The sequence below is a fragment of the Babylonia areolata genome, chromosome 3 (genome assembly GCF_041734735.1).
Source record: "Babylonia areolata isolate BAREFJ2019XMU chromosome 3, ASM4173473v1, whole genome shotgun sequence".
NCBI lineage: Eukaryota > Metazoa > Mollusca > Gastropoda > Neogastropoda > Buccinidae > Babylonia > Babylonia areolata.
In genome coordinates this window covers 48811504-48824029 of record NC_134878.1, presented here as the reverse complement: position 1 = coordinate 48824029, position 12526 = coordinate 48811504, and the positions used below count along the sequence as shown (strand labels likewise).

General features: G+C 41.5%; 1 protein-coding gene across 1 annotated transcript in view; it reads left to right on the top strand.

Annotated features, from left to right (window-relative positions):
* Positions 1–7715: 7715 nt before the first annotated feature.
* The window catches only part of LOC143280053 (uncharacterized), a 6681-nt gene continuing 1870 nt past the window's right edge, over positions 7716–12526 (top strand). The window contains exons 1-2 of the mRNA XM_076584541.1: positions 7716–7748; positions 10539–12224. Of these exons, the coding sequence (XP_076440656.1) occupies positions 10710–12224 (1515 nt within the window). The 5' untranslated portion in view covers positions 7716–7748; positions 10539–10709. The remainder of the gene's footprint in view (positions 7749–10538; positions 12225–12526) is intronic.

The window sequence follows — 12526 nt, the reverse complement described above, 5'->3', positions numbered from 1 at the left end:
TGTCTTACACAGGAAAAAAAGACACTATAGAAAGGTGGACCGAGTACCACTGTGACCTCTACAACAACTGGTGGTGTGTGTCCATCGAGATCGATGATGACCATTGTTGTCATCCAGCTGAGGGATGGGGGGATGGTGGTGGTGGTGGTGGTAGGGGGGCGGGGGGCATGCTCATGAGTCTATCTGTGAATGCGCAGATGGCTGAATAGTCCAATCTGCGCACGAAATGTTCGCTGACAGTTGGGGCAGACAAAGACAGGCATATCATTGTCAGGGAGCTTGTTTGCCCGTGACTTTCTGGCCTGCCTCTTCTGAACAGCTGCAGCAGTCCTGTTGGCCTCGCACAACTTGGCGCCTTCGTGCACAGCAGCGTGCTGTTTGTCACGGTCCATTGCAGATTGTTCCCAGGTGTCAGGGTTGATATCAAACGCTTTCAGAGAGACTTTCAGAGTATCTCAGAAGCGCTTCTTCTGGCCTCCGTGTGATCTCTTCACAACAACTGAATAGAATAAAGGAGATCCAAGTGTAGTTACTTCACAGTGCATCAAATGCGTGCTGATGCGTCTCCTGATACGCCGGGAGGAGGATGCAAAAGTTGCTGAAATGTGGCAAGACTGCAGGCATCGACAACATTCCTGCAGAAATTCTAAAGCATGGCGAAGAGGCAGTAACTGACATTCGAACTGCTACTTGCAACAAAATTTAGCACACAAATCGAATGGCCCATGAACTAAAACCTCAGCTCGATATGAATACACCCTCGTTCCCCCAACACACACACACACACACACACACACACACACACACACACACACACTCGAACGGAGACCGAATGGCAAAACCAAACCCAGTGCCTTCCGAAATCTCAAAGGCCGCCCCTTTTCACTTCAGCTCGATCTCTTTTCTTCTGCCACAATAACAGAACATAATGGAGCGAAGGGTGTCAGTACAGCAGGGCATGTGCCTTTGGCAGACGTGTACCTCAAATGGAGAGGAGGACCGTTGGAAGAGAAAGGGTAGAGTAGGGGAGTGGGGAGGGACTGGAGGTGAAGGTGGGCTCAGCGGTGACGATCCACTCCTGTATGTCACTGTCTGGTACCGGAGTTTCAGGTAGTTCTCAAGGAGGCGTCACTGCGTTCGGACAAATCCATACACGCTCCACCACATCTGCCAGTAGCAGATGCCTGACCAGCAGTATTACCCAACACGCTTAGTCAAGCCTTTAGTACATACATGTATCTGTGTACTTATCACAGTTGATATCAGCTACTGACAAAATTTTGCCGGGGGGACAACGCTTATGTTGCAGTGGGTTCTTTTTTCAGTGCGCCACGGAACTTCAGTTTATCGTCTCGTCTGAATGACTGGACGCTCAGTTTGATTTTCCATTCAAACGTTAGAGAAAGGGTGAGAACGGGAACTATCGGAACCAGACCCTCACGAACACTGTATTTGCAGATAAGCGTCTCAATAACTATTCTGCCTTGTGGGTGCGCATTGCAATGTCCCAGGTCGAGGGGAAACACACTCTTGGGGAAACACGAAGTCACGGAGCTTACCGCAGGGCATATCATTTTATTATTATTATTATTATTATTATTGACTCACTTGTGTAAACAAAGTGAGTCTCTGTTTTAACCCGGTGTTCGGTTGTCTGTGTGTGTGTGTGTGTGTGTGTGTGTGTGTGTGTGTGTCCATGGTAAACTTTAACATCATTGACATTTTCTCTGCAAATACTTTGTCAGTTGACACCAAATTAGGCATAAAAATAAGAAAAATTCAGTTCTTTACAGTCATCTTGTATAAAACAATATTGCACCTCTGGGATGGGCACAAAAATTTTTTAAAAAGAAGCCAAATTATATGTAAACTGCATTTACTGTTATTTTTATATTTTTTGTATTCTCTAAACTTGGCACTTTGATCTGGTATTCTGACACAACAACAAGAGTAGTCATTATTATCATTTTTTGTTTAAACAGGAACTTCTTTTGCTAAGCATGGAAGTTTTATTTATTTTGCAAACGTTTTGGTGCAGATAGTAAAAAGGGAAAATTAATCTGTAATTAATGCTTGGGGACTTAATTTGCTTTAAACTGATCTTTCTCATCTTAAACATTACATTTTGAAATTATACTCAATACATAAAAAGCTTGTGTGTTTTACTCTCAGTGTACAGGGCTTTCACAATGTTCATTCGCCCAAGTGGTCTTTTCGGAAATTACTAAAATCGATACGAGTGGACTTTACAGATCTGTTGGCTGAAGGTCATGGGCAAAAATCAATTGCGTACACATATTTATACACATTCAAAGCGCGTGCTCATATTCTTAACGACGCCATTTTGTTTCAAGTTGTTGACCTGCCCGTTCAATCCTATATTCAATGGACAATACACGATATCATGTGATGGAAAGTTGGAGAAGGAGAACATTAAATATTTATTCAGAGAAAGATTTGTGAACGCCTCATCACTTACTGCATTATGCCCAAAATGCCATAAAAATATGCACAGAATCAGTCGGAATTCACAGTTAAAAATTGTAAACCATACGAGTTAATACCCTTGAATTGATCACAATGAAACGAAAAAATTTCCAGTCTTGACTTTTCTCAAAATGAAGCCCTTTTCACTTCATACTACGTTTAGAAGTACTTGTACTTGGCTCTACATGTTATTAGTTTAACAAAATACAAAATTTTCATATCAACTTTAAAACTATAAAACTAGAATGAACATAAAAGAGAAATTGAATCGACCGTGTCATACTACATTCCCGGCGGGTGTAATTAAGCTTGTACATCTATCTAGATCTAGAGAAAACGGCTAAATGTTGCAGTGTGATTGCGGCGATAGCCAGTCTCCTTTACCGCGGACTTAAAAAGAATTTTTTATTGCCCTTAAAGATTTTTTTAATGCCCAAGATACACCAGAATAATATGCTTTAAACAGCGTTCTCACTGCGAATGCCGCAATTGATTTATCGCCCTTTAAAAAAGTATGTTCAAATATTAAATTTTAGAACGTCAGTTAAGGAGCCACGATAGTGTAATGGGTAAGTCTTGAAGGCCTTGCCTCTCTTGTTTTCATTATTGTTATTATTATTATTATTATTATTATTATTATTATTGGTCTTGTTCTTGTTCTTGTTACTATTGATTCCTTTCGGAACATCTTCACAAGCTGCTAAGGTGAATACAAAGTTTGCTAATTGTTGTTTTCGTGGTGGTGGTGGTGTATGTCTCCCACTGTTTTACTGGCTTGTGATGTTTGGGGGATCATTACGGGCAATCAGGAATGCAAGCAGCTGGCCATGCTGAACTTTACCTGTCACAGCATGCCTCCCTCCCACCTTCACCCTCTGTTTGTCTGTCTCAGTCTCTCTCTCTCTCTCTCTCTCTCTCTCTCTCTCTCTCTCTCAGTGTCTCTCTGTCTCTGTCTCTCTCTCTCTCTCTCTACATAGTATGCTAGGGGGAATTTTAAAAAAAAGAAGAAGTATTCAACTTCAATTTGTTCACAGTGTGTGTGTGTGTGTGTGTGTGTGTGTGTGTGTGTGTGTGTGTGTGTGTGTGTTAACTGTTGGAATGTGTTGGAAGCTTTGTGTGATTTGATTTTTTTTATATTGATGTTTTAGAACAAGTTTTTTGTGTTTATGTTTTAGAATTATGTTCCTACCCTGATGATGATGTTGTTGATATGGATGATTGTATTATAGGGCTTTCCCAGCTTCCGTCAGAGACCCTACTCTAAGTGCTTTACAAACACTGAGTCATTTATACAACAGGCTGCCTACCTGGGTCGAGCCACCGACTGACAGCTACCACTGGGCGCTTATCATTCGTTTCCTGTGCCATCAGTTCAATCAGGTTTCAGTCACGCACACAACCGGTGGTACACACTCATACCGGCATGAAGCATCTTATGTATATCACAAGATAATTTATTATCCTTAAATGTGGTGGCACACAGTTAGATTCTATATAGTACATATGTAGACATGCATAAGCCATTCAGCTGATTTGCATACGCTCAGAAGCACACAATCTCAGCTGCATCAAATATCCATGCGTCCGCCATCAGTCTCCATTTCACACTCGTTATAAAAAATACTAAAAACATGTAAAACAACCTTTAAATATAAACAAGTATGTTACAATAATAAATAAGCCCCAAAATCAAGGAGGGTTTATAACATAGATGAATAATCAAATACATAAATAATGGCAACAACAATAACAATATCAATAATAGAAATGATAATGATGATGATAATAACAATAATAATGATAACCACAACAGTAATAATAATAATAATAACAACAATGATACAACCACTGCCACTACTACTATCACCACAATCACCACCACCACTACAACTACTAAGAATAATAATAATAAATGAATGAATAAGTGAAGACTCCTTGTCCTATACTAAAAACTAGGCACACCCTGGGATTAAAATACAACACTCAATACCTAAAAACTATCAACAGTAATAACACTGCAGTATCAAAGAACACACACACACACACACACACACACACACACACACACACACACACTCACACACCATTATCTAAGCTTAAGACCATTCTATATTTATTTACCTCGCCATGTAATCAATACTCCGTTTTCGAGAGTGTGCATACTGGGTTCAAGTTGTTCTTAGCCATGATCCACCGAACGCTTGCATGGATTACAGGCTCTTTAATGTATTTATCTTCTGTGTGCGTAAGTATACGCACGATGGGGTTCACTGGCACTGGCAGATCTGCTCATATGTTGACTTGGGAGATCGGAAAAATCTCAGTTCACCTTTACCCTACTAGGCGCCGTTACCGAGATTCGCGAAACCGGGATCCTAAGATTGAAAGTCCAACACTTCAACCACTCGGTTATTGCGCCCGTCATACACTCTGACATACAATCCAGGGCCCCCTCCCCCTCCTCCCCCCTCCCCTCTCTCTCTCTCTCTCTCTCTCTCCGCCTCTGGGGTGTTTTGACTGGTGTGTGTGTGTGTGTGTGTGTGTGTGTGTGTGTGTGTGTGTGTGTGTGTGTGTGTGTTAGTGATGGTAAATTTGATTGAAATAAGTCACTCTGTCATCTATCTGATAATCTATATATCTATCTTTTTTTTCGAACACAGAAGCACAAACTGTGACAATCGGACCCGATGTAAGGGAGATAAACACTGTACACTTCAACATTTCCTGTCAACCATGGTTTCCTCCTTCAGTGACTCTCCCTTTTCCATCAATCTGAATCATCAGCATGGCTGATAAACAATCTGGCCCAAAGATAGTTATACACAAAAATGGGTAGAAACTTGTCGTAACTCTACAAAAGCCAATAACTACAGTTTATTTAAAAACCAAATAGCTTTTGAAGATTATTTAAACATTTTGCCATTGTGCTATTGCATCCCAATGTTGAAACTCGGAACAAGTCATCACAAACTACCAAATGAGAAAGGGAGACACATGAACATACCACAAGAAGCAAGATTGTGTCATCTTTGTGACACGAATCGAGTGGAAGACGAATACCACTTTGTTATGGAATGTCCTGCAATTCAGAATCTCCGCAATCAGTATTTACCTAAGTATTATAGAACACGTCCCAACGTCCACAAATTGATGCAACATTAATATCTATTAGTAGTAAGAAAAGTTGCTAAATTTTGCTAAATTCATTAAAGAAGGTTTTAACATGTTTCGTTAGGAGCTACCGGTTTCAGTCTGAGTTCTTTACCACTTTCGCCTTAACTGTACTTGTTGAACAGGAATTAGAACGTGACCTGACAATGACATGTGTTAATCTAGACACTGCATCCTGTACATATCCATTTGTAATTGCATGATCATATTTTCTATATGTCCTTTCTCTCCTGTATATATCAAACCAATTCCAGTATTACTGGCAAATGGGTGCTGAAATAACAAATTATTGTGTATTTTATTTTGCCGGGTTACACAATGTCATTGTTATTGCTATGCTCCAACTAACCCCTCAGTTCCCAGTTCAGGCTCAACTACTCAGATACAGAGCCGAATTGCAATTCTAAGTTGTGATCTGTGCATTTGTCTATGGAGTATTGCTTTTGCTATCCCTACTGCATTGTATCAGACTGATGATTTACATTTGGCCTTTTATTTTATTTCATTTCATTTTTTCCCCATTTGTATTATCCCCCCTTTTGTTTCTTCTTTTAAAATTATCTTCGCTCTTCCTCTGTGGCCGTCAACCTGTTATTGTCATGTTTACTTGTTTCTCTATGACTCAAAAGAGTTAATGGGAATAAACAAACGTGGCAAACAAACCGGCAAACCTCCGACCTCCCCCCCCCCTTCCCGCCCCCTTCCCGCCCCCTCCACCCCGCACTGACCCCCCTCGCGCCCCCCCCCTTCCCCGACCCCCCCCCCTCTCTCTCTAGCTATGCAGTGTTGTCAATGCAATGTCAATTTACTATTCATGTAACCAAAACCGTTAACTGATTTTCCCGGGCCAGTCTATTTTACTGTTTATCTCTCCGCGGTGAGGGCTGAAAGAAGAAAGAAAAAAAGCAGCATTATCTTGCTTACTCTATCGCCATCGGGCAGAATATAAAATCTATTCAATTCAGTTCCATTCATGTATGTGTTTTTGTGTCTGCGTCAGTGTTCGCACTACGGCCATGGCCGGATGACCTGCGGTGATATGGGTTCTGTGCCCTTTGTGGCGCGCCGCTACAGAGCTACAGGATTTTGTTGTTGTTTTGTTTTGTTTGTTTTTTTTCTGGTGCGTGTGCTTCCGAGTCGGGCGGGACAGAAAGAAACAAAACATCATTGCCTACTTGCCGGTTGGTTTACTTTTCACTTAGGACATTTTTCTTGAGTATTATATATCTCTTTATTTGTGTACCTCTCTATAACTTCATGCTGATTCTCTCTCTCTCTCTCTCTCTCTCTCTCTCTCTCTCTCTCTGTTTTTCTCTTCTTGTACATGGAATTTATCACTGCTGGTGTCCGTATGTTTGTTTTGTAACGGGGTGTAAGAAAAAAAAAGTACTAATCCGTTGCAACTTACCCCAGTCGACAGGATTCCCCGATCGCATTACCGTGACTTTCAGTTTCCTGTCAAGATCAGTTTTAGTTTCAGTTTCAGTAGCTCAAGGAGGCGTCACTGCGTTCGGACAAATCCATATACGCTACACCACATCTGCCAAGCAGATGCCTGACCAGCAGCGTAACCCAACGCGCTTAGTCAGGCCTTGAGGGGAAAAAAAGAAAAAAAAAGAAAAAAAGATCAACATAATGATTATCAAATTCCAGCGCATTACTCTCGTGAAATAAAAATTAATTTCGTTTCGTTTCTCTCTCTACCAGCTACCCGGCCTATTATTTTGTCTTTGCAACCCGTTCCCATTGATGGCATAAGAGTTGTAATAATGGTAGTTGTTGCTGAGGGAATGGTCTGAAGAATAATTTGTCTCAGGGAACAAGACAAATTTTAAAAAAAAGAAGAGGCCACTCTTTTGGTTAAGGCAGAAAAGCATTAAAGAAACTGTGATGTGACAGTTTTTAAATGCACACACTGGATTTATCCACCAAATCAACGACGTTTTTCGGTTTGGATAAACAAAAACAGCCACATTGCAAGCCAATGATTGACAACACTGGCGAACCATACATTTCTGACGTCACCCTCGTTGTGATTGGGAAATAACTCTGTCCAACAGCAACTCAACGTAAACTTCCGGCTTCAAAATGTAGGTACCGCAAAAAGTCCGATTTTATAGTTAGTTTGACACGTTTCCATTCTTTAAATTCGCTTACATCTCTTCATTTCAGTGTGCATCACTTTTATTTTTGCATTAAGCTTAACATGGGGTTGCGGTTTGTTTTAGTTACAGGGTTTGTTGGTAACGCGTTGCCGTCGAAACGTAATCATGTGCTGAACAGGACAACAGATTTGGTTCACATGATCAGTTACATTGTACATCAGATCCACTCCGCAAATTTACCTAAATCTTTCCCCTTATACATTTTTCCAAAGTCTAAATCAAAATAAAAAGCTAGACGCCAGCAAACTGCATTATATTTATCGACATTCTAAATTCCAGGACAAATTTGGAATTTGCACGTGATGCGTTTGCCTTGCACATTTTAAGTTATTTGAAATATATGTTCAAATATGGCATGTTACCAACGCTATAATCAGGTGTAAGGCTTTAACAATGATGATAAAGAAGCCACATTGTTAACAGGAGCTGACATTTGTTCAGCACACATTCCATCCTCCGAAGAATACACTGCTTCCCTCACTCACCATTCAACTCCACCCCCTCCTCTCATACCTTTCAAACAATAATATTCAGTATGTGAAAATAGATAATTTAACCAAATATAATCAGTCACCAGTATCTGTGATGGGATGTTAAACTAAACTCCTCCTAGTTCAGCACAGCCATGATATATTCATGTGCAATGTAATGTTTGTCATGGCCTTTGCTTTTGGTTGAAATGGAGAAGGCATTGAATAATAATAATATGGTATTTATATAGCGCTGAATCTTGTGCAGAGACAAATCAAAGCGCTTTCGCACCAGTCATTCACATGCATGCATAACTGTAAAACTGGAGAAACTGAAGACAAGGAAGAGGCAGGGAAGGAGGCTATTTTGGAAAGAGGTGGGTTTTAAGGCCCGCCTTGAAAGAGCTGAGTGTGGAGACTTGACAAAGCAAAAGAGGAAGTTCATTCCAATTGCAAGGTCCAGAGACAGAGAAAGAATGGCGGCCAACAGTTGAGTGTTTGAATCTGGGTATGCGTAAACAGAGTGGATCCGACGCCGATCGTAGTGACCGAGATGGAGTGTAGAGGTGAAGGCAGCCACAGAGATAGGAACGGGCAGACTTGTGAATACATTTATAACAGAGTGCTGATCTTGTACTTTATTCTGTGTGAGACAGGGAGCCAGTGGAGATGTTGCAAAAGAGGAGTGATGTGCTCAGAGTTTTGTATGTGCTGAAGAGACTGAATGGATGAAGCAGGCAAACCAGACAATAGAGAGTTACAGTAGTCAAGGTGAGAGAGAATGAGAGAAACGACAAGTCTGGATATTGCATCAATGGACAGATATTTCTGGATGGAACTGATGCGCCGCAATTGACAGTAGCAGGATTGACGTGTCTGACTGATACATTTTTGCATGGACAGTGTGTTGTCAAGGACAACACCAAGGTTCCTGACTGAACTGGAAAGAGGGATGGATGTACTGCTAAGTTTGATGGTGTCAGTTGTAATGGAAGAGAGTTTTAGTTTGGTTCCTACAATCATTGCTTCAGTTTTGTCCGCATTCAATTGTAACTTATTTAGAGTCATCCAGTTTAGAATTTTCTATGAATAAGATTGCAACATTTGCTTAATTGGCAACTGGTGAGCCCACTACTCTGTGCTCTCAAAAAAGCAAAGCCACTGAATGTGAACATAAGAGTATGAATGTTGCAATAATGTTGCCAGAAATCTTTCTCTTGTATCTGTCAGTGGAAGTTTACATGCATGCATCATTACATAAATATATGACCATTTTTATCTCACCACACAAGCAGTCATACTCTGTCAGCATGCTGGCCATGTACTATGTGTGTGCTTCCATAAGGCATAACCCATCAAACTGACATGGAATACAGGATTTTTGTGCATGCATATTTGATCTTCTGTATGTGTGTACGCATGAAAGGGGTCAAAGCACTAGCAGGTCTCTGCATGTACGTTGATCTCGGAGATTGGACAAAATTTCTGTCTTGAATCCACTGAATACCAATATTAAGAACAAATTCAGGACCCTCTTACTGAAAGACTAAAGCTCTTAAGTTGCTAAGCTTTCAGCTATCGTGCCTATCACTCCAGAATTGGCATAAATGAAGTTTACAACCACCAGAAAGCTCTAAAGCATGAAACATGTCCTTGGGTAAATTAGGTTTGGGAATTGATTAAAAAAAAAAAAAGTACACAACTTGCCGCCCAAGTTTTTATTGATAATGGTTTGACTGATAGCCAAGTGGCTTGATTTCAGTATATATGTGGACTGGGTTAGATGTGAGAGAACTGGTTCTTTTAACATTTTAATTAATTAAACATTATTTTGTGTTCTTTGCCTGGTTTTAAGACCTGACAGGTGATTAGCCCCCGGGTGGGGATACCAGGGGTCTTTCAGTATAAATAGCATCCCCGCCTTCTGGAAATTCTGTGCTAGAAATTTCTTCTTTTCTGTCACTCTCTTTGTACATACCAACAGCCAGCTACTAGTTCTGTTGTGTGCATACATGTTTGCTCAGGATTGAAAATATTTGGTATTATAGATGCCTGTTAAGAATTAGTGCTCCCTGTTAGTCAGTGTTTGGTGGGCGATGGAAACAGGAATATCCCAGTATGCACACACTCTAGAAAAATGGAGCATGACTGAATTCAGATGTTGATGTAAAACCCCACTGAAAATGTTATTTTATTCAAACTGTAATAACCATATTATCTCATCTACATATGTTTTGTTTTCCAGATTGCAACAGCTGAGTTCGACAAAAAGGTTTTGCAAATGCAAAAAAACACTTTAACAAGAAGTAGATCAGACAAGGAGAAAGACACAGGACGACAGGGAACAGAGAGCTAAAGGACTGAACATGAATTACCATGAGACTTCATAACATGGACTTGGTCAGAGAGTAGAGTTATGTTTGGTATACCTGTGGCCAGAATGTTTGCAAATATGTTTTTGTTGCTGAAACGGGCATGTCTGAACAAGTGGCGCACCAAAGGGCAACACATCAAGATCTCATGCTGTGTGCTGCTCTGTGCTTTGGTTCCTTTCAACATCATGTTCTACACACGAGGCTGCCGTCACACCAAGATCTTTTTCAATCCAGATCGCCCCGATTCTTTCCGTCACGGCCACCCTCCAAAGCTCCCCAATCACTTGTTTTCAGAACCTCTTTTCGGCAAGGAAGCGGTGGAAAATGCTGTGGAATTGCTGGCAGCTCCTGTGACTCCTATTGCCCATTTCATCTGGTGCAGTAATGATTATTTCCAGTACCAGAATTACTTGAGTGTCCTTAGCATTTTCAAGTTTTTAAAACCCACAGCTATCCACTTTCATTATGTAGATATACCTGAACTGGACGCTGATGGCTATTATCAGTTTTTCATGGACCTTAGGAAAGATTTGCCAAGCATGGTGCTGAAGTCCGTGAGTGCCTGGAAAGCATGCAGCAGCAATGTCAACACGAAATTTCATTTTATTCTTGATCTCTTGAATACCCATGGTGGAATATATGTCGGCGAGAACATTGTCCTAGCGGAGTCCCTATCACAGTACAGAAAGAAGGGTTTCTCCATTTCAGCCAGTGGGAGTTCTTTGGACGTGGTCATGATGGAGAAAGGTTTTCTGGACTCAAAAGCTTCTCGACCTTCGCTGAGTGAATTACTTCACCAGGAGGAAAAGTCAAGGTTCACCTGCGCAACAGAAGCCTCCTACCAGAAGTCTGCCAACATTCCCTGCGTGTATGTGACCAAGGAGATCTTTCCTGTCAACGTGTGGGAACTGGGTTCTGATTTCGGGCAGCTTGCGCGCTGGCTGACTTACGGGAGGACGGAAATCCTCAAACCCAAGCCCGCCAACTCCACTGTGGTACCCAACATTGTGCACTACGTGTGGTTGGGAGACAACCACCTAAAGTACTTCTCCTACCTCAGCCTGCTGTCTGCCCTCTATGTCCTGAACGCCGACATGGTCTACATCCACGGGGACATTGAACCCAAGGGCCAGTATTGGCGCAAGATGAGACGACATAAGAGGGTGACTTTCGTCAACCGTGATGTTCCGGGGGCCATTTTCTCGGAGCCCATCATCAAGTTCCTTTCCCATGCCAGTGACTACTGGAGAGGGGACTTGCTGATCCGCTATGGCGGTGTGTACATGGACTGGGACGTGATATGGGTCAATCCAATCCCAGAGGAGCTGCGTCGTTACGACACGGTGGCCTGTGCTGATTTCCCAGCCACGGGGGCTTTTCCCGACGTGTTCAATATGGGTGTGCTGCTGGCGGGGCCGGGGTCGCAGTACCTGCGCTACTTCTTGGAGTCGTACCACAATTACCTGGACACTCACTGGTCATATAACGCCATCCACATGCCCTACAAGGTGTATGAGAAGCACCCAGACCTGCTTCATGTCAACAGGCATTTGCAGGTAACTTTGTTGTCGTGAGTCACCTGACTGTCAGTAATTCAGGGCAAGTTTTATTGTGTATGTGACTGGAAGAGAGTGACAGTTTTGAATTTAGTTAAAAAAAAATCAGTTTCCTCAGTTCTGTTGATTTTTCTATGAATAAATAAGATTGCAGTATGCAGTTTTTCCCAAAAAAATTATCTGATCGGTTTGTTTGTTTATGTTTTGCTGAGGTGATATTCTTTCATCTGTTTTATGAGAGTTGACGAAATACATTCATATAATAATACAGTTTTATTTCAGTTAGGTTTTTTTCATCTGCT